This window comes from Anas platyrhynchos, chromosome 2 (genome assembly GCF_047663525.1).
Source record: "Anas platyrhynchos isolate ZD024472 breed Pekin duck chromosome 2, IASCAAS_PekinDuck_T2T, whole genome shotgun sequence".
NCBI classification, from domain to species: Eukaryota; Metazoa; Chordata; class Aves; order Anseriformes; family Anatidae; genus Anas; species Anas platyrhynchos.
Genome location: NC_092588.1, coordinates 46,304,858 through 46,331,792, shown reverse-complemented (window position 1 = coordinate 46,331,792; position 26,935 = coordinate 46,304,858). Strand labels below are relative to the sequence as shown.

At 39.9% G+C, this 26,935-nt stretch overlaps 1 protein-coding gene across 1 annotated transcript in view; it reads left to right on the top strand.

Moving 5' to 3' along the window:
• Positions 1 to 25,578, top strand: part of PRKDC (protein kinase, DNA-activated, catalytic subunit) — a 77,872-nt gene extending 52,294 nt beyond the window's left edge. The window contains exons 63-86 of the mRNA XM_072034678.1: positions 817 to 1,025; positions 1,557 to 1,695; positions 2,255 to 2,443; positions 2,974 to 3,198; positions 3,764 to 3,872; positions 4,396 to 4,507; positions 6,314 to 6,503; positions 7,421 to 7,595; positions 7,684 to 7,874; positions 8,346 to 8,526; positions 9,047 to 9,207; positions 10,724 to 10,935; positions 12,341 to 12,428; positions 13,121 to 13,264; positions 16,545 to 16,749; positions 17,313 to 17,380; positions 17,638 to 17,858; positions 18,104 to 18,196; positions 19,844 to 19,933; positions 21,158 to 21,229; positions 21,320 to 21,521; positions 21,968 to 22,156; positions 22,733 to 22,872; positions 23,927 to 25,578. Coding sequence (XP_071890779.1) covers positions 817 to 1,025; positions 1,557 to 1,695; positions 2,255 to 2,443; positions 2,974 to 3,198; positions 3,764 to 3,872; positions 4,396 to 4,507; positions 6,314 to 6,503; positions 7,421 to 7,595; positions 7,684 to 7,874; positions 8,346 to 8,526; positions 9,047 to 9,207; positions 10,724 to 10,935; positions 12,341 to 12,428; positions 13,121 to 13,264; positions 16,545 to 16,749; positions 17,313 to 17,380; positions 17,638 to 17,858; positions 18,104 to 18,196; positions 19,844 to 19,933; positions 21,158 to 21,229; positions 21,320 to 21,521; positions 21,968 to 22,156; positions 22,733 to 22,872; positions 23,927 to 24,131 — 3,810 coding nt within the window. The 3' untranslated portion in view covers positions 24,132 to 25,578. The remainder of the gene's footprint in view (positions 1 to 816; positions 1,026 to 1,556; positions 1,696 to 2,254; positions 2,444 to 2,973; positions 3,199 to 3,763; positions 3,873 to 4,395; positions 4,508 to 6,313; positions 6,504 to 7,420; positions 7,596 to 7,683; positions 7,875 to 8,345; positions 8,527 to 9,046; positions 9,208 to 10,723; positions 10,936 to 12,340; positions 12,429 to 13,120; positions 13,265 to 16,544; positions 16,750 to 17,312; positions 17,381 to 17,637; positions 17,859 to 18,103; positions 18,197 to 19,843; positions 19,934 to 21,157; positions 21,230 to 21,319; positions 21,522 to 21,967; positions 22,157 to 22,732; positions 22,873 to 23,926) is intronic.
• Positions 25,579 to 26,935: the final 1,357 nt, after the last annotated feature.

Below are 26,935 nucleotides of genomic sequence, written 5' to 3'. Positions count from 1 at the left end.
GCTTTAATAAACTAGTCTGCTACTTTTCGGAAATATTTATCGTACGTAGGGTGATTTAAGTATTAAAAAGAAATTTCAGGTAAACAAGAGTATTTATTCTTGAAAAAAGGGTTATTCTGTATTTGAACTGATGTTAAATAGGATAAAGATCTTCTAAATTATGTCTCTAAATCAGGCAGGACTAGATGTACAAAAATGAGCCTAATGAGTATTTCTGGTCTACTAGAACTGAGTAAGTATGTGGATAGAAAGCCTTTAGTTCATAGTTAATCATGTCATTGGCTCATAGCAAGAACACGCTACACAGTAGGTTAAGGAAAATGCAGCTGTTGTGTATCAGGCAGCACATCACCAACAAAAAAAAAAAAAAAGAAGGGAAGCTTCAGACGGTGAGTGTGTTCATTTACCTCTCTCCCACTTCCAGTCAGTTTCTGTTTAGAGAGTGTACAGAAAGTCACTTAGGTGTAGCAGGTTGAACAATATGCACAGGGTCATGATTTCTTGTTAGTTACAACTTTGTTTTGAGGTAGCTTCAGTCTTCGATGGCCCTGGAGACAGATGAAGTAGAGGGGTTATTCTCTATTGTTCTCTGCTCGAAGAGCAACTGCACAAAAAGAAGAGCATTCTGGATTTTTTGTTGTTTTTTTTTTTTTTCTTTTTTTTTTTTTTCCAGAGTTGGGATCTTCTGGAGATTTGACTGCTTATTTCCAAAGCTTGCCCTGTTAGAAAGGGATACCAAATAGGTGGCCTAGGGAAGGCAACTGACAATGTAGTTTTATACCAGGTTGACGCCTGTTGTTTCGTTCCATCTCACAGGAAATGAGCTACGAGCACAGAGAGCTACTGGAACTGGACTCAGCTAACGTGAGCACGAGCTGCCTTGCCAGCTTACAGCAGCCAGTGGGCATCCTGCTTCTGGAGCACGCTCTGATGGCTCTCTGCCCAGCGGAGGAGCCCCCGTCTAAGCGGATGCGTGGGAGGACAGAGCTTCCCCCAGACGTGATCAGATGGATTGAACTCGCTAAGTAAATTCTGGGTTGAGACAAGTTACTCCTAGTCAGGTTTGCCTTGCAAAGAACTCCGCCTTTATGGCTTATGGCATTTGGGTGTTTAGTCCTTCCCTTTGTTAAAATTCAATGTGCTTTTGAGGTCTTGTCAGTCAGTTAGTGTCATTAGAGCACTTAGACTTGGGAGATGTGCACCCTGATGATGCTGTCTCACTACTGAAAAATGTCTTAGAATTATAGAATATCCCGAGTTGGAAGGGACCCATAAGGATCATTGAGTCCAACTCCTGGCACCACGCAGGTCTACCACAGGTCTTACAGCTTCTCAGCTGCTGGAGCTTCCAGTGTTCAAGTGTTCCCCTACAAGACAAGATGAAGTTTATATAGTTAAAGATGTATTTACAATTTGATACAAGAAATACGTATTTTTAATATTACAAGCCTATAATATTATTGCAGATTTTTTTTTTTATTTCAGTTTTAATAGCTTACACTTCCCTTAATATGCTTCCGTACAACTAATTAAAATATTTGCCTTCTTATTGCTAGGCTTTACCGGTCTCTTGGAGATTATGATGTTCTTCGTGGTATTTTCAGTGGTAAGATTGGGACTAAGGAAATTACACAGAAAGCATTACTGGCAGAAGCAAGGAGTGATTATGCTGAAGCAGCTAAATATTATGATGAGGTAAAATGAAAACAAGAATTTTGTCTTATAAATCTTTCTTGTAGCTTAAAACTAATAAGCCACAATGAAACGTTTTGAAAAGAAGCGTGTTCTTTAGGATGGCTTTTGTTTTGTTTGATAGTTCAGTCTATAAAGACATGTGAACAGATGCCATGAGCAGTCAAAACAGAGCAGTACGCATGCTACTTTTAACAGTTTGTTAGAAAGCTTCACATGCACCATTACCTAAGCAGACAAGTAGCACACTATGGCCACGCTACCCCCAAGAGAGCAAACTGCATGTATTCATGGCAAATTCCATTTACAGTAGGTACAAACAAAGAAGAATCTTTTTAGCCTTCTTTTAAAGACTTGGCTCTTTAAAAATGCAAGTTTACTGAAAATGGCTATCTGAAATACTGACTACCTTGATTTTTCTGCTTTTAATGGTTCTGTCACATTCTGGTAAATAGATATTTTAATAAGACAATTATTGTTCTTAAGTCACTGGTGACTAGGTCAGAATCTGACATTGGTTTAAATTCTGAGAACATTCCTATCCTTTAAATTAATTCCCTAGGCACTCTCTCAAGAAGTCTGGGAAGATGGAGAGCCAACAGAAGCAGAGAAGGATTTCTGGGAACTTGCATCTCTGGAATGCTATGACCACCTCACAGAATGGAAATCATTGGAGTATTGTGCTACTGTTAATATTGACAGCAGTAAACCCCCAGACCTAAGCAAAACATGGAACGATCCATTTTACCAGGTTTTTACAAATCAACTTGATACTGTGTTGTTTTTATGTCTGCAGGGGTGTCCTGCACCTAAACATGATTATGGTTAGCATTCAACTGCATATTTTGGGATACTTTTATTATGGAAATTAGCAGACAATCTCATATATTAGTAATTGAAGTAGTGACTTCCACCATTTTTAGGCTGTTTTATTTTGACCTGGAGGCTGTAGCAGATCAAACAGCACCAGATCTAACCACTGCTTCTTGCAGTATTTGTGTTACTTTTATCTCTTTTATTTGTTGCACGTTTTAAGAGTTACCAAACCACTGTTGTTGAAACTGGTAGAATTTGCTAACAACTTCTTGCTAACAACTTCAACTTCTTGAGCAGACAAGGCTGCCTGTGATATGTTCACAAATTGTAATTTGTCTACAGGGAATTCACTTAAGAAAATGGTTCAAAATATTATTATATATATAATATATATCTGCCACAGATAATAAAAAGATCATCTAATATTCGATTCCTAGAAATAAAGATTATGTTTTCATTTTGTAGGAGACATACCTGCCCTATATAATACGCAGTAAGTTGAAGTTGCTGCTTAATGGGGAAAACGACCAGACTTTGCTGACTTTCATTGATGAGGCAATGAAGACAGAACAGAAGAAAGCAGTTATAGAAATGTATTATAGCCAAGAGCTTAGTCTCCTTTACATCCTGCAAGATGATTTTGACAGAGCCAAATATTACATTAGCAATGGCATGCAGATCTTCATGCAGGTAATGGTCACTGCTATATCTAATGTGATTTTTCTGTATAAACTCGTGGAATAATAAAGCTGTTGTTACTGCTGCTAGATTATGCTCTTGGGATAAATGCTTTCCCAAATACAATGAAATGTAGGTGCTTTCCAGTCATATGACAAAGCTTCCATTGAGGTCGCTGCTTGCAATTATGAGAATTGAGCCAGCCAGTGGAGTTCATCATCCTCTGTTGTAATTTGTTTCATTCTGCTCGGTTTCATCCATTAGAAATTTTTCAGAGTAATTGTGCAGAGAAATGGCAATTTTGCGTCATTCAGCCTTTCAGAAGCCTACTGCTCCCAGGACAAATTGCAAAATGAAGTATTAAATTGAGAGGTTATAAATTCCATCTGTTTTAGGGACTATAGCTAGAATGTGTCTCTATACTTGTTCAAGGCAGAGTTGATGTCAGATTACACGTCTGTTAAGTAACTCATAAAAGGCTTGGTTGTAGAGTGCAATCTGTCAGTGCTAGGTGAATGTTTTTGTTTAGCACTAAGTAGACTATGTTGCATCTTTCATCCTCTCCCTTTCTTTTCAGAGCTATTCCAATATTGATTCTTTGCTATATCAAAGTCGAATGACCAAACTGCAGTCTGTACAAGCTTTGACGGAAATACAGGATTTCATCAATTTTATGACCAAAAGAAGTAAACGAAAATCTTAAGTTTATTTTGTTTGCATTATATTAAATAGTCCTGGTTGTCTGAACTTCTAATTTCTGTTTCCATACCTAGAGGACTAAACTCCTGTTTGAATGGGCATGGGTCTGGAATTACTTACTGCATTCTTGATAGTAAGAACTGTTGTGGTTATTTAAGGTAGATTTGAACATAATTCTCCATTCTTTTGCAAATTTGTGCATGTAATTTATTTATATATTAAATTAAGTTAACAGTTCTACTGTATTCCAGCATACTTCTGTATGGTAAGGTACCTACCACTGGTGATTTCCAGTGACAGTTGGCACTGGTGTTCGCATTGAATCTGTTGTGCTTTAGCAATAACCAAAAGTATGATCACAAAATAACGTATTTAATGTAAATACAGAAATGCAACTGGGTTGTTTTATTGCAGTTTTGAGGTTTAAACGTTAGATTTTGTTTGGTTTTAGGCCTTTTTCATGCTGTTTGGTTCTAGATGCTTTTAAAGTATTCTTAAATTGATTTCTAGGTAACTTAGCTTCACAAGCTTCCCTTAAGAGACTTCTCAGAACTTGGACAAGCAGATATCCAGATGCTAAAATGGATCCCATGAACATCTGGGATGATATCATTACAAATCGGTAAAGTGAGATTCTTTAGTTAGCTTTAATTATGTGTGCCTGTTGAGTTCTGGGAGATGCTTTATCTAATACTGCTTGTTTACATGGGAGGAGGGGAGTGGGGGAGTGTCTCTTATCCAGTATATGACTTCTTTTGAACTGTTCTAATAACTTTATCAATTACAACAGTTTGCTTTTTGTGGGACTAACTTTCATGTTTTGATAGAGAAACATAATTATTACTTTAGGCATTTTTTTTGCGTCAGTAACTACACATACTGCGCAAAAATGCTGGTGAGGAGTCAAGCTGGCCCCCTTCAGCAGCCCTCAAACACACCCACGGGTAGTTGAGTAGATCAGCTGTATTTTTTTCAGTAAAACACCACCCTAAAGTCCTGTCCGTTATTAATAAAAACGCTTACCTACTTTGTGGTCACTATCAAAATTAAGGAGTGTATGAAATCCCAGCCCTGTCACTCTCTGTACTTCCGATGTTTATAGAAAAGTTAATGACCACTGCTGTAATCAAAGGCTTCTGCTCCGCAGCCGATGCTAGAAAGAACAAAGGTTCTCTGGAGACTGTTTTGGATTAGCTCCGAAGAAGCTGGAATGCTTTTTCAAATTGGGAAGTTTTCTGTCCTCCCAGTGCTATTTATCTTCATCCCAATACAGTCTTCCAGTGCAAATCTAAATTTTTTTCTCCTTTTGAAGGGACAATTTCTTTAGCAGCTTTACTGATAACCACTGTGCACTGTAATTTATTTTACGATCTCTGGGTGTCAGAAAAGCATGGATACACATAGAGCTCATTGCAGTTAGACAGGGACAAATACATGGTGTGGTATACTCCTTTGCAAAGTTTCAAAATGTTTATTTGTCAGTGTCTTACAAGGGTTTTCTGCCATCAGATTGAACAGTTTCTCATCTTAATTTAGTTATAAAATATGCGTTTATTCAATGCCAAACCCCACTCCAGACTCCAGTGTTTTCCCCTGCATTGAGTAACAGTCTACATACTGAGAGATACTATTAAGTTAGATAGGATTAATTGTAGAATAAAAAGGATTTAGCATTGTTTCATGGTAATTTCCTTCTCAGAAGCTGAGCGTGGCCACTGGTCTTTCCTTCAATGCAGATTTTGAAGTCCCTTTTTACATGTCTGTGTCACATGTACTGAATTGCAGGTTTGCATAAAATACAGCCTGGCTTGTTTCTGTCACGTTGGAAGTGAATCATAGAATAGAATCATTAAGGTTGGAAAAGACCTCAAAGATTATCTGGTCCAACCATCACTCTACTACCAGTGTCATGCACTAAACCATGTCCCTAAGCACCACGTCCAACCTTTCCTTGAACACCCACAGGGACGGTGACACCACCATCTCCCTGGGCAACCCGTCCCGATGCCTGACTGCTCTTCCTGAGAAGAAATGTCTCCTCATTTCCAACCTAAACCTCCCCTGCCACAACTTGAGGCCATTCCCTCTAGTCCTATCACTAGTAACCTGTGAAGTTATTGCTTAGTGAACCTGGAGGCTGTTGTTCATGCTTAAAAGAACAAACCAACAAAAAATCCCACTCTATTATGGACATTTTCTAATACTTACCCGTATTGTTTCAAGATTCTGGAATGTTCTCAGGGTCAACCTATCCCTGGTTGTCACTTCTAGACTCTTTGGGGAATATGTTTAGCCCTTGCTGAGGGTGATTGCTATAACTTGCCATTTTTTCATAGCTATGTTTACTGTCAGAAAGTTCAACGCTTCTGAATATATGTTCCCTTGCCTGCATGCCAGAGTGATTTGTACTCCTGTTGCCATTGTGCAGGTGTTTCTTTCTTGACAAACTGCAAGAGAAACTTCTCAGTGATCAGGCAAATGATAGTATGGAGGTGGACGAGGAATGTGGTATTGGTGAACCAATGGAAGTAGATCAACAGAGTGAAGACATTCCTTCAATGATTCGAAGCTGCAAATTTAACATGAAAATGAAGATGATAGAAAGTGCCAGGAAACAGGTGACCGTACTGTCTGATAGCTTCTGATTTTTGTGAGAAAATGTACAGAAACTACAGCTGGAAAAGCCTTATAGGTCTAGCTGGGTGCCTTTTTCCAAAGGCAGAACTTGTCTCCTCTTCATCCTGCTATCCTGGACATTATGAATGCTCAAGAAATTCAGCTCTACAGAGAAAGAATGATTTAAAAACTTGGTGATAATTTGTCATTATTGGAGATGTGCCTAAAGGCCCCTTTGATCAACAGATGGTTTCTGACACTCTTAAGGGTGGATAAATAAAGTATTTGAAATGCTTCAGTCATTAATGGATGAGATGCTCATAGCCAAATGATATGCTCTCTCGTTTCCAGTCTATTCTAGACAAGAATGCAAACCAAATTCAGATTGAATCAATATCATTTGCTTCAATCAGCAATGATGAAATGTTTTGGGAGTTTTTCATCACTGTTTTCATTAATGCTATGATAATATATTAAAGTTAACGTTTTATAAAAAGTTAAAGCTAAGTGACTTAGAAGTTTTGCTTTGGATGTGACTGTTACAATTACTGAAATGTGGCCTTTGGTCACATTTTTGGTCATAATGTGTAAGTGATTTGCTTAATGGTATTACAAACCAAGTTATGTTGTCCATATGCATTTACACTGCAGGACAGTTAATATCTATTTAATCATGCAGATAAAATTATTTTAATTTCCTCAGTTTGTCAAACCTCTGTTCTTTGTTCCTTCTCAAATTTTTCAAGTTTCGAAGCACTAATCTGTTTTTGAATACGAGACCAGAGAAGCAGTGGGCCCCTCTTCGTTTTATGATAGCTTTATGCTACCTAAATCCTCCCACCCCTTAATCTGGTCACAAAAAGATTTTATTTCCTCTTCAGACACATTATCTGAAAACCCTGTCTTAATCTGAATACAGAACAGCTTCTCGGTTGCCAGGAAGCTTCTGAAAGATCTGCGCAGAGAGGCCAAAACGAGGGAGGACTGGCTGGTGAGGTGGAACTGCTCGTATTGCCGCTTCACACATAGCTTCAGCCGGAACCAGAGTTGTCCTGAACGAGTGCTCTCTGTGCTAAAAACCACCTCCCTGCTTGGTAACAGCCTTCTCCTTGCTTCACTTCATATATTAATACAAAGCTTCTTTTTTTTCAAATTACCAGCTTTCTTTTTGAATTCCAACAGAAGATACCAACTCTGACTACCTCAGCAAGAATGTGATGGCCTTCCGAAACCAGAATCTTCTTCTGGGTACTACTTACCATATCATGGCCAATGCTCTTAGTCAGGATCCAGGATGCCTTGAGCAAATAGAGGAGGAGAAAGCTGTAAAAATATCAGTACTGTTGGGAGAAAGTCTGGACAGTCCTGAAAAGGTAAAATAGGGGGACACTTTTGGGTATTTCAGTATTCTATGCGCTACTTTATTAGATAGTGAAGGACATGGATAGATAAAGAGAATATGAAACCCTGCTATTAGCACTGATGTCTGCAGGAGCACCAGCTGCGGAGGGGAAAAGACATCAGATTTAAGTAGTTCACGTGCTCTTTTTAGCGAAAATTCTAAATATAGCTGTTATGCAGATGTTACAGATATGTCTCCTTATGAATAAATAGCATTTTTGTTCTTTTCTGGTAAATTCTAGTAACATGAAATTTTGTAGTTAAAGAAAAAAATAGCAGAGATTAGTTTAATTTGAAAGTGTTTAATATTTTTCCATTGAAAATTCTGGAATAATTGCTAGAAATATCATGTAATTTTTTTCTTTATACCAAGCTTCAGTTTCAAAAAGACTTGTTGAATGCTTCTTGCTGATGTCTTTCTCCATTTTATGGTTAAATTTCAGGTATTGGCAGGTCTGAACAAGAGAGCTTTTCAGTATTTCAGCAGTGCTGCGAGGAAGTCTGAAGAGGAAGTGCAGTCCCACTCCATGGAACATGTAGATGTGATGGGAGTTATCGATGCCTACATGACTTTGGTTGGTTTCTGTGACCATCATCTGCGTAAGGAAGAGGAAGGCTTGCTTGGTTAGTCAGTATTTTTCTTAAGCACGTGAGATGGATTTATCTGTGATGTGTATGAGCTTTTGTGATACCCAAGAGATCTCCTAGAGCAACACAGCTTGGATTTAAATGGAACGTTTTTTTCTGCAATTCAACAGTATTTATAGTCTTTTCTTTTCTCCCCACTATTACTGCTAGCTCTGGTACTAGTGAATCACTTGTAGTCTCCCTCTCAATTGTGAGATATGTATCATATCCAGCAGATGCTTCCCTTTTTCCTTCGCAGACCTCAACAGTGTTGTATTTGAAACAGGCAAGTTACCAGTGGTGATGCAGCTTCCTGATAAAGCTAATCCTTATAGTCTCCAAGTACATGTGTTGCTGATGTGTGCAGTTCAAACAGATGGGAAGGAGAACAAAGTAAAAATACAAAATACACTGGGAAAAAAAATACAGAATAGTGGAGATGAATGTTCTAGATGATCAAAGAAATGAAACAAGTGATGGTGTTTGTGATAACTTTTGTTTTAATGTCTCTTGGCAGAAATTAACACTGCAGATCTGCAGCTATTCCCAGCTATTGTGGTAGAGAAAATGATAAAAGCTTTAAAACTGAACTCCAGAGAAGCCAGGCTGAGATTCCCTAGACTGCTGCAATTAGTTGAAAGATATCCAGCAGAGACACTGGGTCTAGTGACACGAGAGGTTAGTTGCTTCCATTTTCCTAGCAGCCAATGTTGTTATAAATTGAATTTAAAAGGTGGAAGGTGGAGGCTAGATTGATAGAGAGGTTCGACTGGTGAGTTGGTGAGTTTTGCTTCAAGTGAATCAGATAAATTTTATCCCATCATTGTTCTTTGTTTTTCTCTGTCTTGTTGAGTCTAATTAGTATGCACAGAAACTTTTTAAAATTAAACTTTTGTATTATGATTCCAAATACTAGTTTGAGAACTGCTGGGGAAACATAACATAACATTTTCTTTTCCCCTTCTGAACCATCTAAGTGGGTTGATAAAGGTGGATAGGATGAAGAGAGTTGTTTCTGTAGGCTGAATCTCCTGCATGCTGGAAATCAGCAGCCTTTTCACGTTCATTTTCTGTTTTTCCCACCTCTCTCCATCCTGCTTCGTTTTGGAAATTCACTGCAGCTTCACCTCCTTCACATTTCCCACTTCCTTCCTTCCATTGCCTGTTTCTGTATGCTGTCAGGATGCCGTGTGCCACGCTGCCTTCCCTTCTGTCACGGCACAGATACACTGAGTGCTCCTCTTTGACTCATGCCCATTCCTGTCTTGGCCTGCCCATATTTTCAAGCTCTTTTCATTGTGCTGGTGCTCAGAGAGTGCCAAGCCCTGTCAGAGGAAGAACTCAAAGGCATGAGAGAGACAGAAATATGGCTTAGTTATCTTAAGAAACTGAAAACATAGCAAAATGGCTGAGGTGGACAAGGTGTGGCCACAGTGAAACTCTGATGGCTGAAACAGAAGCTGACGGCTGGTCCAGCTAACAAACCTCACCCAAAAGGGAAGTTCACCAGGAGTTTTTGTCCTTGCCTCTTTATTCCAGTGAGACTAAAACTGATAGTCCACCAAACTTAAACTCCATTAGAAAGATAGGAAGGGATGAGGCAGGGGAAAATGAGTCAGTCAGCCTCTTGCTATCACAAATAAATATATTGTAGCATTCCTTTAAAAAGTGATGCAGTTTTTGGAGGGAGGTGAGCATGAATTGTATTAGGGTGGAGGATGGGGAGCTGTATTGAAATATTGTCAGTAAGCCCATATCTGTTTAAAGGAAGAACAAAACTTTGGCTGGAGTTCCAGTGTTGCCCTTTCTGGGTTCTTTTATTCAAATCAAGACTTGAACTCTATAATGTTTGAATTGCCCCATCAAATTTTTGAGTTGTTTTTATCTATGTTTTTATCTAAATTTTATCAAAATTTATTACATTGCATCCAGATAGAAAAACCACAGGCTTGAGTATAAGGCTTTATCTTGATCAACAAACTGCAAATCTTTGCAACAGAAAAACTGTTTAGTAGTAGTAGTAGTAATAATAAATCTCTGCTTCAGTGGGGGATGATTTGTGTAAGGTGGTTGTCATTCTCTGTTCTAATGTGTCCCAGTCTATCAAACTGGGACACAGAGCGGCTTTGTTTGTGTTTGCTATGTTTGGTATTTTTAAGGAAGACTAAAATCCAAAGCACTGTCTGTTTTGCAGCTTTCTTCCGTTCCCTGTTGGCAGTTCATTGGTTGGATTAGCCAGATGATGGCACTACTTGACAAGGATGAAGCAATAGCCGTGCAACATACTGTTGAAGAGATTGCAAATACCTATCCCCAGGCAATCATCTACCCTTTCATGATCAGCAGTGAAAGTTTCTGTTTCAAAGATACTGCAAACGGTTGCAAGAACAAGGAGTTTGTAAAAAGGTGAATTTGCAATTGGAATAGTTCTTTTGTGTATTTTTTTTTTTTTATTCTGGAGGGAGTGCATTTATTTATTTATTTATTTATTTATAAGAAACTGTTTTCTTTGAGGGGCATGAGAAGTGTTATGGGTACTCCTATGCACACTGAGCTTTGATTTAAAGGCTTGGGGGGAAAAACAGTATGTAAGCTTTCTCAGTCTTAGATGTACCCAGGTAACAGTCTGAATGCTTTCAACAGATTCAGAATCATAGAATCACAGAATCATTAAGTTGGAAAAGACTGCCAAGGTCATCTGGCCCAACCATCCCCCTACCACCAACATCACCCACTAAACCATGTCCCGAAGCACCATGTCCAACCTTTCCTTAAACACCCTCTATGGTGGCTTCACCACCTCCCTGGGCAGCCTGTCCCAATGCCTGACTGCTCTTTCTGAGAAGAAATGTCTCCTCATTTCCAACCTGAACCTCCCCTGGCACAACTTGAGGCCATTCCCGCTATGAGTTCCCAGGTGTGGGGGGTTAGGTGTCTTTTTTTTTCCCCAAGAAAAACAAAAAGAGCCAACCCCTTCCTACAGGTAACTTTTCTAGTCAAAAGTTTCATCTTCCTCCTCTGAGGCTGAAGGAAAATGGGGTGCATGATTAGATTCTTGCTGTAGGAGACTTCACAGTAGTGACAGTCAGTACCCATGAGAGATAAAGCTTGTTTGGATATTTACTCTTTGTAATACCATGAGAGAGCGGCGGGGATGTTAGAATAAATGGTCCTATCAGATTTCAGAGATGGTCAGTAAAATGCATGAACACTTTGGGTTTTTTTGGGGGGAGGAAGGGACAGCAGCTCTTTATTGTATTCTTCTCTGCTTATGTAGCATGAGCCTTCTGTAAGCCCTACCTTGCCTATTTTGCCATGCAGTAAAACCTGAGTTAATCCTCAGAAAAAAAGTCAACTTTTATCACACAGTGCTGTAGAACCACTAAAATAATTTTAGGTGTCAAACTTCTGATATGTTTGCTGAAAAGTTTATCTTCAAACAAGAAGGTAAAGACTTGTACTTCACAAACTTTTATCACCCTTGAATAACTGTCATGACAGGATGTGTAGTCTTGTTAATGCCACTTTCTGTTCTAAGTATGCCTTCCACTACCCACCAAACTGCTATTTTTATAGTGTTAACAGTTAATCACCAAAAAATCAGGAGCTGTGCAGTGAGGATGGCCAATTTATTAACACCTATGCAGCCCAAGAGAATTCTGTGTCCTCCTACCCATTTGTGCCTCCCCCACCCCACAGCAGTTTCACCAGATTCTTGGATATAGCAGATGATCTGTATCATTGCTTATCTGCAGGCTAGGTGGTGATGCTAGTTCCTGTTGAATTGTGATGCCTTTTTTTCCTTTTAAAGGATCAAGAGTAAGCTGGACAGGGGAGGAGTAGTTCAAGATTTTGTTTGCTCCCTGGAACAGCTCTCCAATCCCGTAATGCTTTTCAAGGTAAAGCATTTATTTTTCCCTCCTTTCCCGTTCTTCCCCATGCTTTTTAGGAAAGAAGGTGCTGGGCGGAGCCAGCCACAGTTCAGCTGATACCACAGGCTCAGGAAGTGGTTCAACCCAGCACTGGCTGGTGATGGTGTTCAGGGTCCTCTCTGCAGCTTTCATTTACCTTGGTCTCCATCCCTCATGCCAGCTGACTGCTTTGCACTTGCCCTTCTCAGCTTTCTCCTTTCAAGGCCTCTGCACTGCCTCGTGGTCAGCCCTTCTGAGTTGTTCCAAAGTCATTACTGAATTAGCATTTGTGACCATCTAGAGACTTCAGAAAAATTCTGTCTTCTGGTGTTCTTGTGCCTTTTCCCAGCTCTCTGCTGGATTTCTCTGCCTGGATTGTAAACCCACTGCTGAAAGGATTCTCTTGTTTTGTTTGATACCACTCCTGGCCCCATAGGGGCTTTCTTAGTTCGCACTCAACACTATGATAGTAAACATAATTACGTTGGTAAAGTAGAAATGTTTTATTGTAACATGGAGTCAGAGTGTTTCCACAGGCTTTTGATCACTCTTGGCTTTCAAAAGACATGTTAATTAGCTATTAGTAAATACAGAAAACTAAATGCAATCTCAGCAAATTACTAGACTTGGGGTCAGCAAACTATTTTTGTCAGCATTCATCTGTTTCCTTCTGCTTGCAGGACTGGGTTGAGGATGTCAGAAATGAACTGTTAAAAACTGAGAGGAATAAGAATAAACTTAAGGAAATGTATGAAGAAATGTACAAGAATTTGGGAGATTTGGAGGCTCCTGGCCTTGGATTGATGAGAAAACGGTTTATTCAGGTACGTGTGGTCACTACATAGTGTTGGCGTTGTGAGCTTCTGTAGAAGGCACTAAAAAGTCAAAAGAGAGCCACCAGATCACAGCTTTCACAGGTACTGCAGCACATGGTTAAGCAAGAGTTCAAATTCACGAGTTTGTGACTGGTATTTTGTTGCTAGAAGCTATGGGACTAGTCAGCTTCTGCTTCTGACTGCCCTCTGGGTGCTCCCTGCCCTGCCCACCCCCAGGTCCTCTGTGCCTGGGCCTCTCTGCCCATTTGTGAACCTGAGCAGAAATCTGGCCTTGTTTTTTCCCTGCTGCCAAGGACATATGAGCAATTTAAGGTGCTGTGCTACATTATGATACTCAAAGTTGCTATTGATACTAAGTTTTTAGGATAAGTTAATCGAAGTGTTACAACTATGAGGACTTACAGAAATGATTCTATGAAACTAAATGAGGACTTACCATAGTGAGAGTTGGCCTAGAAAAATTAAGTGAAGGAGCACACCTAATTTACTCACAAATTTCACAAGTGAATTGTTCGTGTCCAAGCTCACCATTGCAATTTGAGAGCAAGATCTTGATTTGTTGATAGTTCTGTGGAAACATCAGCTGTGAATACTCAAGAGCTGTCAAGAAAGCAAAATGACTGTTAGTCATTGAGAACAAAACATGGTTTTACACACTGACATAGCAGCCTTCTCAGATCTACTCATTGAACACTGAGTAGTCATAGTCCACACATCTCAACATGGACATAATGGAGCTGCAGGAGATTTAGGTGGCAAGTACCTCTGTACAAGGAATGACTTTAAGATTCCTCTAGTTAGGGGAGAACAAAACAAAAAACAAACATACAAAAAAAAAAAAAAAGAGAGCAGATACAGCCAAAGCTCTTAACATCAAGAGTGCCAAGCATGGAGAAAATATGCTGTGGAAATGATAGGTTCAAAACAACCAGGGTGAAGTGTTTCCTCATTCAGTGCACAGTTAAGTGCTAAACTCCTGCTGCAGGATATTGTGGGCGCTTTCATGGGTTTGAATAGTGGCTAGATAATACAGCATGGGGAGGGGGAAGATGCTTTGAGAGATGTAAATGCAAATGCGCCTTTCTGGGACCAGAAAGCCCTGAACTGCAAGCTGCTGGAGGCCAGGAGAGCAATGCTCCTGTAGAAGCAGGGCTGTATGCTCGCCCTGTGTGTTCACAGACCTGTGGCTTGGGCTGGGCAGATTCAGGTCTCTCCTGTATGGCTGCTGTTCTTAGTCACAATCACATGAGATAAACTTATCGGAGTCTCTCTGGGATTCCTGCCCCATCCCTTCAGGTGGGGCAGAGAGAGGAGGTGGAGGGTGAGAGTCAGGCAGGGTAGCAGGGAGGCGATACAGCAGCAGAAAGGGCAGTTAGGAGTTTTGGGGCTCTCGAGCCATTTCAGTAGGCTGCCACGAGATAAGCTGGGTCTCTGATGATAACAACTTTAAACCTTAGAGTAAGGGGATGAGAATTTGCAGGATGTGCTGCTGTCAGGATGGGGGTAGCGGGAGGGGAGCAGCTGTCTGTTCAGCCACGCAGGGGCAAATGCAGCCAGGGGCCTAGCAGGCACGAGGCCAAAGGCAGCCTGCCTTTGGGTACTGGGATGGTTTATGTCAATTCTGTCCCACTGAAGAAAAAAGGAGGGGAAAAAAGTCTCTTTTGATCATGATTGAATTAATAGCAGGGAGAAAAGAGCAAGGGAGATACTGGAAGAGGGGGTGCAGGACCCTTCCCCGCTGCTGAAGGGCAGAGGGAGGGCTGCGTTCGTTTTACATACTAATGGCTGCAGCAGAAGAGGGGCAGGGTGATGGTGCACAGATGCTGAATTCTTTGTGATGCTGGATTAATGGAGAAACGAAGTGTGCTGTAGGGATGACAGCATGACTTCTGGTGTCCTTGCTGAAAAAGCTGTCTCCTGACTGACGTGCAAAATTGCTCTAATATGTGGAGTAATTCAAGCTTATCTTCATCCCTATTATCTATGTACAACTACAGTTGTAATTTAAGCAATAAACATTTGCATTTATTTTTAACATGAAATTCTGTAACAAGTAAATTGAATGCTATTGATGAGTTATACTAAGTAAAAGACAGTATTAAGGCTGTTTAAACATTTGCTACCCTTAATTTTAAGGTAATCAACTGAACAGAGGAAGATATCAGATAATCATCTGAAATCAGATTTGAAGTGATAAAAGCATTGACTATAGCAGTCCCTTTTTGAGAAGGGTAATGTTTTCTGTATTTTCACTAACTTCAGTGAAATAGCTTTGTCCTTCATAGCTTTGGAGAAAAACTGTCAGGCATTTTAAAAACAAGTGAGCTTACATGTCTCTTCCAAGCTGTTAATACCAGTGAGGTCCAAGAGGGGACATCTGCTTTTTTTCTAGAACCTTGAACATGAACAGAAAAAGTCAGCTCAGTTAACTACTTACAGATAATACTTGGTTTGTTTATTAAATAGATTGGTATGAAATGTCTTTGCAGTTTTCCTTTATCGGGGTATTTTAAATTCTTCTAAAATACATTTTTGTACATTTTTATATCCAAGATTTTTTCAAAGCAAATTGAATAAATAATGTGTTAGTAAGTAAAATATTTAAATTGACACTCTTTGATACACAAATGAATTTTAATGCTCAATGCTATCTAACATGCATTATGTATATGTGTAATATGCCTTTTGGTTAGCAAAAAAGTTATGTACAAAATTAGCTATGCTGTATTTACTTTGCTATGTAGTACACTTGCTGCTAGTATTAAAAAAAATACATAAATCCATAAAGCACAAGAGTTCTCAAATTTTAAGGGAATTCACATATTTGTATTTAATATTTCACTAGCTGTTCTTAGATGCTTACAAACAGACAGGGTACGTTTTAAGTTTTAACAAGCAGCATTATTGATACACTGACCCAGAATCCAACTACAGTTGGAGGAGGTAAGGGATAAGCTTCTGGTTTTGACACAGCAAGAAGGTTTGTGGTCTAATTCTACAGGTCTTCAGTACCACTAGGGTAGTAAAATGCTGATCCTAGCTGGTGGGGTCTGTCAAACGGGCAATGAAAAGGTTCTGATAGACTAGAAGCAATGGAGGGGGAAAAAAAAAAAAAAGAAAAAAAAAGAACAGCAGTGGAAGAAAGATTGAGTTGTTTTAGGAGGCCAGATGAGAAACTGTGTCTGGATAGGAATGGGTGCTGTGTGGGTGCTCTTAGGGGGTTTCTAGCACTGTATTTAACAGGATTCATTTCTGTAATGAACCACAGGCTTTTGGGAAGGATTTCAACAGTCATTTTGGAAAAGGTGGTTCAAAACTGCTGGATATGAAGGCTAAAGATTTTAATGGGATAGTAACTTCTCTCCTCACAAAAATGAATGAAAAACATAGAGATCCTGGAAATCTGAAAGAATGTTCCCCGTGGATGAGTGATTTCAAAGCTGAGTTCTTGAGGAATGAGCTAGAGGTTCCTGGTAAGTTCCCCTTCGGTGTCAATGGTGAACTGTCCCTTAAAAGAAAATTGCTACTTCTGAGCTCTCTTTCTTCTGTTATCTACATGGCACTTCATCCTCACCTTACACAGCGGTAGACTTCATCTGGAATAGCTCTGGTTTTTCATCTTTTATATCTGTTCTCAAGCTGTATGCCTGATTTTCAAAGTTGCATCTAAAATTGCATCTCTAACGTAAAACCTTTCTTTCCAAGGCCTGATTCCAGGAAATCTTATACTTAAATCTACTATAGATTTAATTTCAATTCAGTGAGGATGTCTTCCAAACCTATTAATATCTGAAAATCATAATGGCTTAAGATAGAATATTAGTAATTCAAAGATAAAAACATGTAATGGAAATTGATTTTTGTGATTTTTGATATATTTTCTTCAAATATACCACTCTGCAACATTCTGCCAATTTTACAAAATATCTGCAAGAGTTTTCTGCTCTTAAGCACATTTTTAAATAGTAGTAATAATATTTTGAATCAGACTGTGACAATTTTTCATTTCCCCACCTCTATCCCGTGCCTCCTACAGGTCAGTACGATGGGAAGGGGAAACCACTGCCAGAGTACCACGTGAAAATATCTGGATTTGATGAGCGGGTATGTTTCTAAGTTTGAGTCAGAATCCTGCTGGTATATATTTGAGTCCATATTCAATCTGAAGAAGTCGACAATAAAAGGTGGTTGCTGTTTACACGTCTTGCAGCACATATATAAAGTTCAGCATTTTGGTTTTGAGTAGTAATTTAGCAACCTGATTTTGCCACTTGGGGATGCCAGATACGCTTAATTTCAGTGATCAATCTGCAAGACCAAGCCTTCTGTCATAAATATTTTGCTTTTTCCTCTCTCCCAAGATAAGTGTAATGGAATCCTTGAGGAAACCGAAGCGTATAATAATCCGAGGCAGTGATGAGCAGGAGTACCCTTTTCTTGTCAAAGGTGGTGAAGACCTGCGACAAGACCAGCGCATTGAGCAGCTGTTTGATGTAATGAACATTATCCTTTCCCAAGATGCTGCCTGTAGCCAAAGGAATATGCAGCTGAAAACTTACCAGGTCATCCCCATGACAACAAGGTAGGACTTCATCTTGAAGGGACAAAAATTCTTATGCTAACAGATTCTGGTTCAGAGTGTTTTGGGGCTTGGATTGCTTTTTTTTGAAGCATTGAAACTGCTTCATCTGGAATCTCTTTTTCAGGGTGTATTTAAATTGGTAGCTTTCAATGGTCTTTTAGCAGGCACTAGCATGTGTTGCTCCCTATTTTGTGTTGTTCCAACCCCTAAGCTATTTGTTCACATCTCTGGTTTCTTTGTTCCAGACTGGGGCTCATCAAGTGGCTGGAAAATACTTGTACTTTGAAAGAATTCCTGAAGAACAGCATGTCTGAAGAGGAACAATTGAACTATAACAGGTGGTTCTTGGGTTAACTGTGTCCTCTAATAGAGACCACTGCTAATGAGTTGGTCATGGTAGTGACAATCTTGTGGCAGCATTTTCTTTATTTAAAAGGAAGAGAAGTACCTATAAGCAAGGAGGCACTTTGTACTTCCTGACCCAAATTAGTAATTAGCAACTGTTTGTTTAATGAGTACCATTGTACCTGGAATATCCTCCACCCAGCTTGTTTAAACAAGAGGCTTATAATCGTGTGTGATGTCATTATCATCACCATTTCCTTATCGGCAGATTGATTTTTACAAGCAAAGGATTTTGATCTCTTGATTTGATCAGGCAGGAAATGGACGGAGGTCAGAAAGGGGGGAGTGAGGGTGGAGGGGGAGCAGAAGGAGAGCTACTCTAGAAACTGTTCAGAAGTAAGTCAGGGATAGAGGAAATTGGCAGATGTACAAAACAACAACTGTAAAAGAACACTGACTGCATGTAAATGCTGGATTTGAATAAATTAGCTTTCTGTCTCTGGATTGCTTGTGATTAAGGGATGAATATTTGTAAAATTGATGAATTCTAGCACATGATCCCATTTCTATTCTGGAATTTAGAAACGTGATTTGATTTACTGACTTTGTCCCTTAGTACATAATCTCTGCTTGGGCTTGCCTTAAGTGCTGTCATCATGGTTTTAGTAGTTCTCTTGCTTGTAGGGCAGGTTGGATGAAATTCCAGTGTGGAGGCTGGACTCCAAAGAGCCTTGGTTTCTAGAGCTACTTGATTTTTACTGAGCTTTTAGGAACTGCTTCAGTTCCTGCATTACTGCTATCAAGTTGACTTCTGTGATCAGCAGCATCACTGTTGATCCGACTTCAGTTACTAGAAGAGTGGAGGACTTGCATGGAAACATCTCATGAAGGGAGTCAGGAGGTGATCAGTGTCTTTTTAAAATCAATTAACGATTTATCCTAAAAATAGCTTGATTTGATTGTTGTTTACAGATTTGAAATATTTTCCCATACGCTCTTCAAATGAGTCAATTAAGACAATTTATACTGAGCTATGGTTGAATAGCACCACTCCCAAAGGAGAATTCCAACAAAACTCTTATCGGCAATATTTCAGCTGGGGTGAGGGGAAATAACCTCCTCAAGTTTAAAAGTTCTTTTCTGTATCCAGTACATGCGGAAGAGATAATGGACTGCCTTCCTGCATTCCTTACCTGTTTGGATGGACAAATAGCAGTGTGCAATGTGGCAAGCTACATAGTGCCTCAGGTGGAGAAGAAATAGCATTAAAAATATCTTTCACTGTTTGGAGCAGTTATTATGGGTCTTTTTTTTTTTTTTTTCCAAGGCAGCTTCTGATTTTTACAGTATCTGTTGGAAAATAATCTCATTGAGATATTAATGCCTAATCTTTCCTTAAATGTGACTGAAGTACATTCAGGGCCTGGGGATGAGGAGATGGATGGATCAATGCACGCACTGACTGCGTAAACTTCATTTCCTTAGCAAGGCTAAAAGTAATGTAGGCTGTAGCTTCCTTATGCCTTCTGTGCCTAAAAATCTCAAGGGTCATAGCAGCATATGCTCAGTCTGCAGATATTCAAGTACATAGTGGTAAGATAACGTGGAGAAACTGAGACCTTTTGCTTTTTTGTCTGTAGCCAAAAAGGACCTCGTGCTGCCTATACAGAGTGGCTGGCCAAGATGAGTGGGAAAGCACAAGGCATCTCTCGATACCATGCTATGTACAAGTAAGTTTTAAGAGAATTGCATGCATTGTATAGAAACTAAAGAATGCACAAACACACGGTTGTAGACATTACAGGAAAAAATAATCTGCATTATAGTACACTGTCTAGACCTGATTTTTACACATTTTACAACTTTGTCTAACATGAGATGCTCTGCAGAAGGAGCTTAGTACCGCTAAAATTCTAGCAGAGTGCAGGAGTGCTTTCAGAAGCTTGCTTATTTTCCTTAAGAAGGTGTCTAGAAGCAGGTGCTCATCTTCAACTGTATTTTGTAGCTCTTATTCCTGAGTATGCAATTAGGTAGGCTGCCTTGGAGCCAGAGCAGCTGCTAAAGTTGGACAAGGAGTGTCATTGTGATTCACTGATGGTTTAAGAATACATGATGATTTGGGTCCACACTTGAGTATCCTCAGAAATTTCTATGCCTGCCTTGTTCTAACGCTATGGTGGAGGAAGAGAAATTTCCAGTGGAGCATTTCTGATGAGCTCATAACCTGCTTAAACAAGTTTCTTGTTTCTTCAGGGAAAACTTTGACTCATTTATCTGAGTGCATCTATGTTAACATTTTTATTCATATCAGGAATGCGCTTTTGAAGTGAATTCCCAATCTCTCTCATGTTGGCTTGCATCGCAGAGCTGTCCCTGAGTGCACAACTTGGCTGCTCTCAAACAGAGCTTAACTGGAAGCAGGGCACCCAGTGCATTCCAGCTGCTCACAAGCATTTGTTTCACAGGACCAGATGTGGGCTAGCCCAGCACAACCACCCTCCCTCCCCCAGATGTGTATGGCATAGATGTCCTCAGCACCAACCATGTAGCGCTGTTGCCTCCCCTTCTGCAGCACTATTTTCTGGTGTGCTGCTGCGTGTTGCTGGGAGATTTGACTTAGTTTCTCTGCATGGAAGAGACTATCCAGCCAGAAAGAGCACAATTGTATTGCTTTAAAAAGTTTAGCCCATCTACTTAATTAGGGGGAGAATAGACAAAGCTACATGCTATTTCTTAGTAAGAAATTTCAGTCTTGAAAATAACTGCCTGGAAAAAGAAAAGGGGATTCACTTTTAATACCAGATAAAGCATTTAGGGCAAACTCTGTGTGTGGCTTGCTCTGTTGTTTCCTGATGTAAACAAACGTGCAGATGTAGTCATGTACATACCTTAACTTCTAACATCCCGTGTGCTGTTGCCTCAGTAGCTGACAATACTCTTTCATTAATTTGCAGAAATGCAAGCCGTACAGAAACAGTTATTTCCTTCAAAAGCAGGGAAAGCAGTGTTCCAGAAGACCTGCTGCGGTAAGTGCACTGCTAATGACTGCTCACTGTGAAACAGAAGCTTACTTTTTTTTTTTTCTGTATTCAACAAGTTTATTCTGTTTCATTAAGGAGAGCCTTTGTGAAAATGAGTACATCTCCAGAAGCCTTCCTGTCTCTTCGGTCACATTTTGCCAGCTCTCATGCCCTGATGTGCATCAGTCACTGGATACTTGGTATTGGAGACAGACATCTGTCCAACTTCATGATTAACAAGGAGACAGGCGGCATGGTGGGAATAGATTTTGGACATGCATTTGGATCCGCCACACAGGTATTTGTTTTCTAAAAATATTTGTTACTGCTTTTCTGTATGCAATTATGAGTCAGTTCTCAATACTAAATTTCAGGTATTTCATTTTCATTTGCCATTGTTCCAATTGTAAAATAATCTTTAAAAGTAACTTCTGGTTAATAGAACAAAAACTGTTTCCAGGCATTTCTCAGACAAGCAGTTTATATGAAACTATGAAGTTTCACATAAAGGGGAAAAGGAATGAAAAATACATATTCAGCCTGTGTGATGGTGTTTTGTACAGTGTAACCATGCTTTCAACCACTGTCTCTAAATACTCACAACCAGAGCTCTGATGGCACAGTGTGGTGCTGTTCCACCGACCTGCATGTGTTCAGTTAAGTTACAAAGAAGGTTTTTCTAATCCTTTGTTCTCAAGGTTATTTAATTCTTGTTTTCTTTTGACTATCCTTGCCCTTGGTTAGATTTTGCCAGTGCCAGAGCTGATGCCTTTTCGTCTGACTCGCCAGTTTGTTAATCTGATGATGCCAGTGAAGGAGTGGGGTCTCATTTACAGTGTGATGGTACATGCCCTCAGAGCTTATCGTGCAGATCCAGAGCCCCTCATCAACACGATGGATGTATTTGTAAAGGAGCCTTCTCTGGACTGGAAGGTGAGGGGTTTTTTTATTTCCTTTTTCCTTATGTAAAAATTCTTTAAACTCTAAGAACAAAAGTGATCAAAAAGGAGGTATTTCGTGATGCTTGGTCTCAGTGCTTCTTCTATTGAGTTCATAACGAAACTGGACATAAAACATTTAAAATGACAGAATTTTGTAGGGATGATGATGGACAAGGAAGAGTTGCACATGGCTGTGCTGATAATGTACCATTCTTTGTGTGATAATCCTAAAAATGCAGTTATCTCTTGAACACATTATGTCACTTATGGCAGCAGCATAAGTATTTTCAACTTTTTGCATTGAGCCCCTTAAATTTTTATAACAGCACTGTATTTATCTAACAATTACAGAGAAACAAAGCATCTGAAACAAACCGCACTTACTTAAGGAAGTCCAATTGTAAATTAAATTTAAAGTCACAGGCAGCCTAGATACTATCTCACCACTTCGCCTTCCACTGCATCTCCTATTATGAGTTACTGGCTTGACTTGGTATGATGTGGCAGCATAAAGGTCTGTTTAAGTATGATGAATATAATAAATAGAGCAAAATTATTTCCTCTTTAGAACTTTGAACAAAGGCAGCTGAAAAAAGGAGGCACGTGGATTAAGGAAATAAACACATCTCAAGTAAACTGGTACCCTTTGCAAAAAGTCAGCTACGTCAAAAGAAAGCTTACAGGCTGCAATCCAGCAAGAATCACTTGGTAAGATGCTCCCCTTTTGTTTTAAACTGTTCCACTAAGAACTTTGGCAGGCTCCAAAACTTGTCGGCAGTTTTGCTCCCTTCAGATAGAATGGCAGCTAGGAAAAGAAGAGGCAGACAGGGCAAAATATTTTTAGGAATCATTTTGGTCCACGTACAAGCTCTCTGAATCATCCTGCCAGCCAAAACACCAGATATCTCCCCAACTGTTCTTGCTCCAGCTCAGGCCTCTTGAGCAGTTTTACTGTTCCTGGCAACAAGTTCGTTCCCACCCTGTAAGCTGGCTTAAAGAACAGCAGTCTGAAGAGTGAGAAATTATGTTCCATCTACACAGCTTTTAGGCTAGGGCTAGTATTTAAGAATCTGATGTGCTTCTGCTGGACACTTGTTTGGAGGAGAACCTGAAATAGGTGTAGAGGAGGAATGAAGGTAAGCTGCTTTCCAAAAACATCAAATTCAAACCTGGTGGCATTCTCAGGTTATTTCTGTCAGTCTAGTCAAGTCTGGCTCAAATCAGAACGTCTTCAGAATTCAGTTAAAGTACAATTAATCCCTTCCATCCTCTTTTAAAAAGGCATTCTGGATTAATAAAAGAAAAAAAAAATGGGGAGGGGGGGAGGAGAGTAATGAAAACAAGGAGAAAGTGAGCCTGTTTTAAAACCATACAAACACTGAAAAGTTTAAGACTTGGGAGGAGTCTCTTTCACTGTCAAGGCTGAACTGGAAAAAGCAGCAAAATATTTATTGCAGACACAAATCAGCAGGGCAGGTAAGGAGATAAATCAGCTTGGATGTGAACCACCGTATCCTTCTTCCAGTTAAGAGGTTTTTGACCAGATTTAAATATTTGTGGTAAATATTCACAAGCAAAGGACACCTGAAATCACCCAGCTTTGATTGGCCAAGACTTCCACAGCTATTGAACTCCACATTTCTTGAAAAGTAAAGCTGCATGAATGGTGTCCAAGTAGCATTTCATAGTTTAAACCCCCCTACCTAAGACTTCCTTGGCTTGTTCCTCTTAATAAGAACTTACTTTTGTGTTCCCTATTTAGTGATGAGCTCCGCCTGGGCTATGAGAAGTCACCCTTTTACAACGATTGTGCAGCTGTGGCTCGTGGTAACACTGATCACAATATCAGAGCCAAGGAGCCCGAGGACGGACTGTCAGAAGAAACCCAAGTGAGATGCCTGATAGATCAAGCAACAGACCCCAACGTTCTTGGCAGAGTCTGGGAAGGATGGGAGCCCTGGATGTGAGGGGTGACTTTCTAAAGCCAAGGGGGATGGACCCCAACACACAGCTGCAGCCAGTCAGAATTTTAAGGCCAAAATGGGAAAAACCACTTAACCACTTTTATCATCATTGGTTAACTTGACTAATAGAGAAAATATTTTTGTATGAAAGCTGTGTTTAAACAGTGATTTGTTTACGTGGTTCTGCACCCAAGCAGCTTTATTGTTTTTGTGTTAAAGTCAACGTGGAAAGAACTGGCAGGGCTTGCAGAGCTTTAAGAGTGATTTGAAAGGCACTCTGATCATTCAGAGGAGAGCCACGAATCCGTACCTTCTGGACTTGTAGGCATCCTTGTAGTAAAAGTGTGTGCTTTGTGTTTGTTTTTTTTGTTTGTTTAGAGGCCTTACTGGCAGTCAACTGAAACCATTCTGCACACACATGAGAACCTTCTAGTTTTAATTAAGAAATAATATCAATAGAAACAGTAAAGCACATGCTAAAAATAATCAGAAAATGGTGTTCAGTTCTAGATACCTAAGGTGTCTGGATGTTTATTCCATTACTGGATAATGAGAAACTAATGATGAGATTGTGCCAGTTTGTTACAGCAGGTTGGTTTTTAACAATCAGGGATTTTAGTCTGTGCCTCTGTACTTCAGAGGTCTATGCTCCTCATGTTTTATTGATTCCAAATCAGTTGTTTGGCCAAAGCCAGACATTGGCGCTGGTAGCACAGCAGAGTACTGTAAGCTTCTTGCTGTAACTGCAGCACAGCAGAATAATGTCTGCTGCACTTTGGTATTTACTCATGACAAAGTTGAGAAGTCATGCAAGATTTGGCTCTTACTCTCTGGCAGCCGGTTTTCAGGTAACCTTGGTGGCGAATGCAGTGCAGCACAGACAGCAAGGTGGCAAGATTTTTTTTCTAAAATATCGCGTTTGTTTATTACCCGTAATTCACTGTCGAAGATATCTTCCATTTATGTTTTTAATAATTATCATAAAAGGTATAATAAAAATGAGTCTTTGCCCTTTCACCACCTACAAGTTCTCCTTCCTGCCTCTGTGGCAAGGGGGTAGTCTCAGTCCTGTTGAGGCTGTGGCTGCCTCTGGCACCAATTTCAAGTGAACCTTGCAGCTGGAGAGCAGAGGAATCTGTCCTTGTTAAAGGCTGTGGAAGTCTCAAGACTGGGAAGTCTGCTGGCAGAAAACTAATGAATAGGGCAGAAGCTGTTCAGTAGTGCTTTTTTTTTTTTTTTGTTCTAAACATTTTCCAGCAACTACTGTTTTTTTTCCTTCCTTCTTATTAAATATGATCAATTGTTTGTCAATAATTAACGTTATGAATCAAAAATTTGAAATCTTTATATCGGATTTATTTATTAAAAATACTGTTCGCTTATATTTTTGTAGAATAAACATTACAGATAAGACCGTTTATTTAAAAATAAAAATAAACCTTGAGATTTACTGCTTGCTCTTAAAGTTGATTTAGGGCACTTTAATCACCGAAAACACCAAAATTTACCCATTTATGCAGGTGATGATGAGCAGACGGGGTTTTTTTTCCACAGGTGTGCAATATGGTTATTTTTATATACATGTGCATGCGTCCTGCGTCTCGGTGCATTTAGTTCTTTTCATCTCTGGCACCAATAAAGCAGGTGGCATTATGACTAACGATTGGCTCTCTGAGGCAGCCTGGGTTTCTCGGTGTCACTGCAAATATGAGAAAGTTAAAGCACAATAAACAGCTACATGAAAAGGCGAAGGGACATTTAGAAATGAAGTGGCTGATCATACGAGGTGTTAAATTGCACTTTTGGCACATACCTTAGATATTTACTAGGTACTTTGACCCGTACCATGGAGGACAAAGTTCAGGTTTATAGTTTAACGAGGCTCTTCGTGTAATGACTTTTGATACCTTCGGCAGCACAACTTCTCTGCTTCCCTAGCCCATGCTGCTCAGCAGGGCTTGATCCAAAGCTGGTGGAGGTGCCCTGAGCTGGAGTGTAGAGCAGGGTGGAGCAGGGGCACAGCCCTGTTCTTCCAGGTAAGAGAGGCTGTAGTGAACCCACATCCCTCTCCTCCCCTCCTCTCCCTCCTGTCAGCATCCAGAGGTTCTTGGGCCAGGCAGCAAGCCTCAACTGCTAGGTGATAGTAGCCCTGACAACACAGAAAGCTTAGAACATTCCTACAACATTTAAGAAATAAAAATCTCAAAATAGTTAAAAGGTTGGTTTTGGCCCTAAAGTAAGTGGTGTAATTTGAAAGCCACAGCTACTTCACTCTTTTTAGTGATGTATTTGTCATCTTCACAAAGCAGCTCCAGAGCAATGTCAGCATCATACTGCTGCCTCTTCACCAGCAGAAACCATTCCCATGCAAAGTAAGTGCAATTACCCTAATGGAGGAGTAAAAGACCAGGCTTTCTCCGTGCAGCTAAATAAGTCTGAAAATAACTTCCAACATATGTAAATTGCACCTGCCTTCCCCATTTGAGTGCTCTAAATAAAATACAGAAGTTAAAGGGAAGGGCTAAAGCCAACCTGTGAACCAGCAAGGACAGTACTGACATAAGGAAAACCTCAAGTTGCTGGGCTGCGTGCTTTATGGGGTGGTTTTGTTCAGTTTCCAGAAAGAAATAGGATAATACGTGGCTCAAAGTCAGAGACAGCGTCAGGTCTCATGATGCAAAACTAAACTTTGCAACTATCTACAGGTATGGTAGGTTACTTCTTTCCTGGATTAAATAAACAGATGTGGACTGTATCTGGGAAATCAATTGCATCTAAAAGGCTATATAAACCATTAGCATCTATTC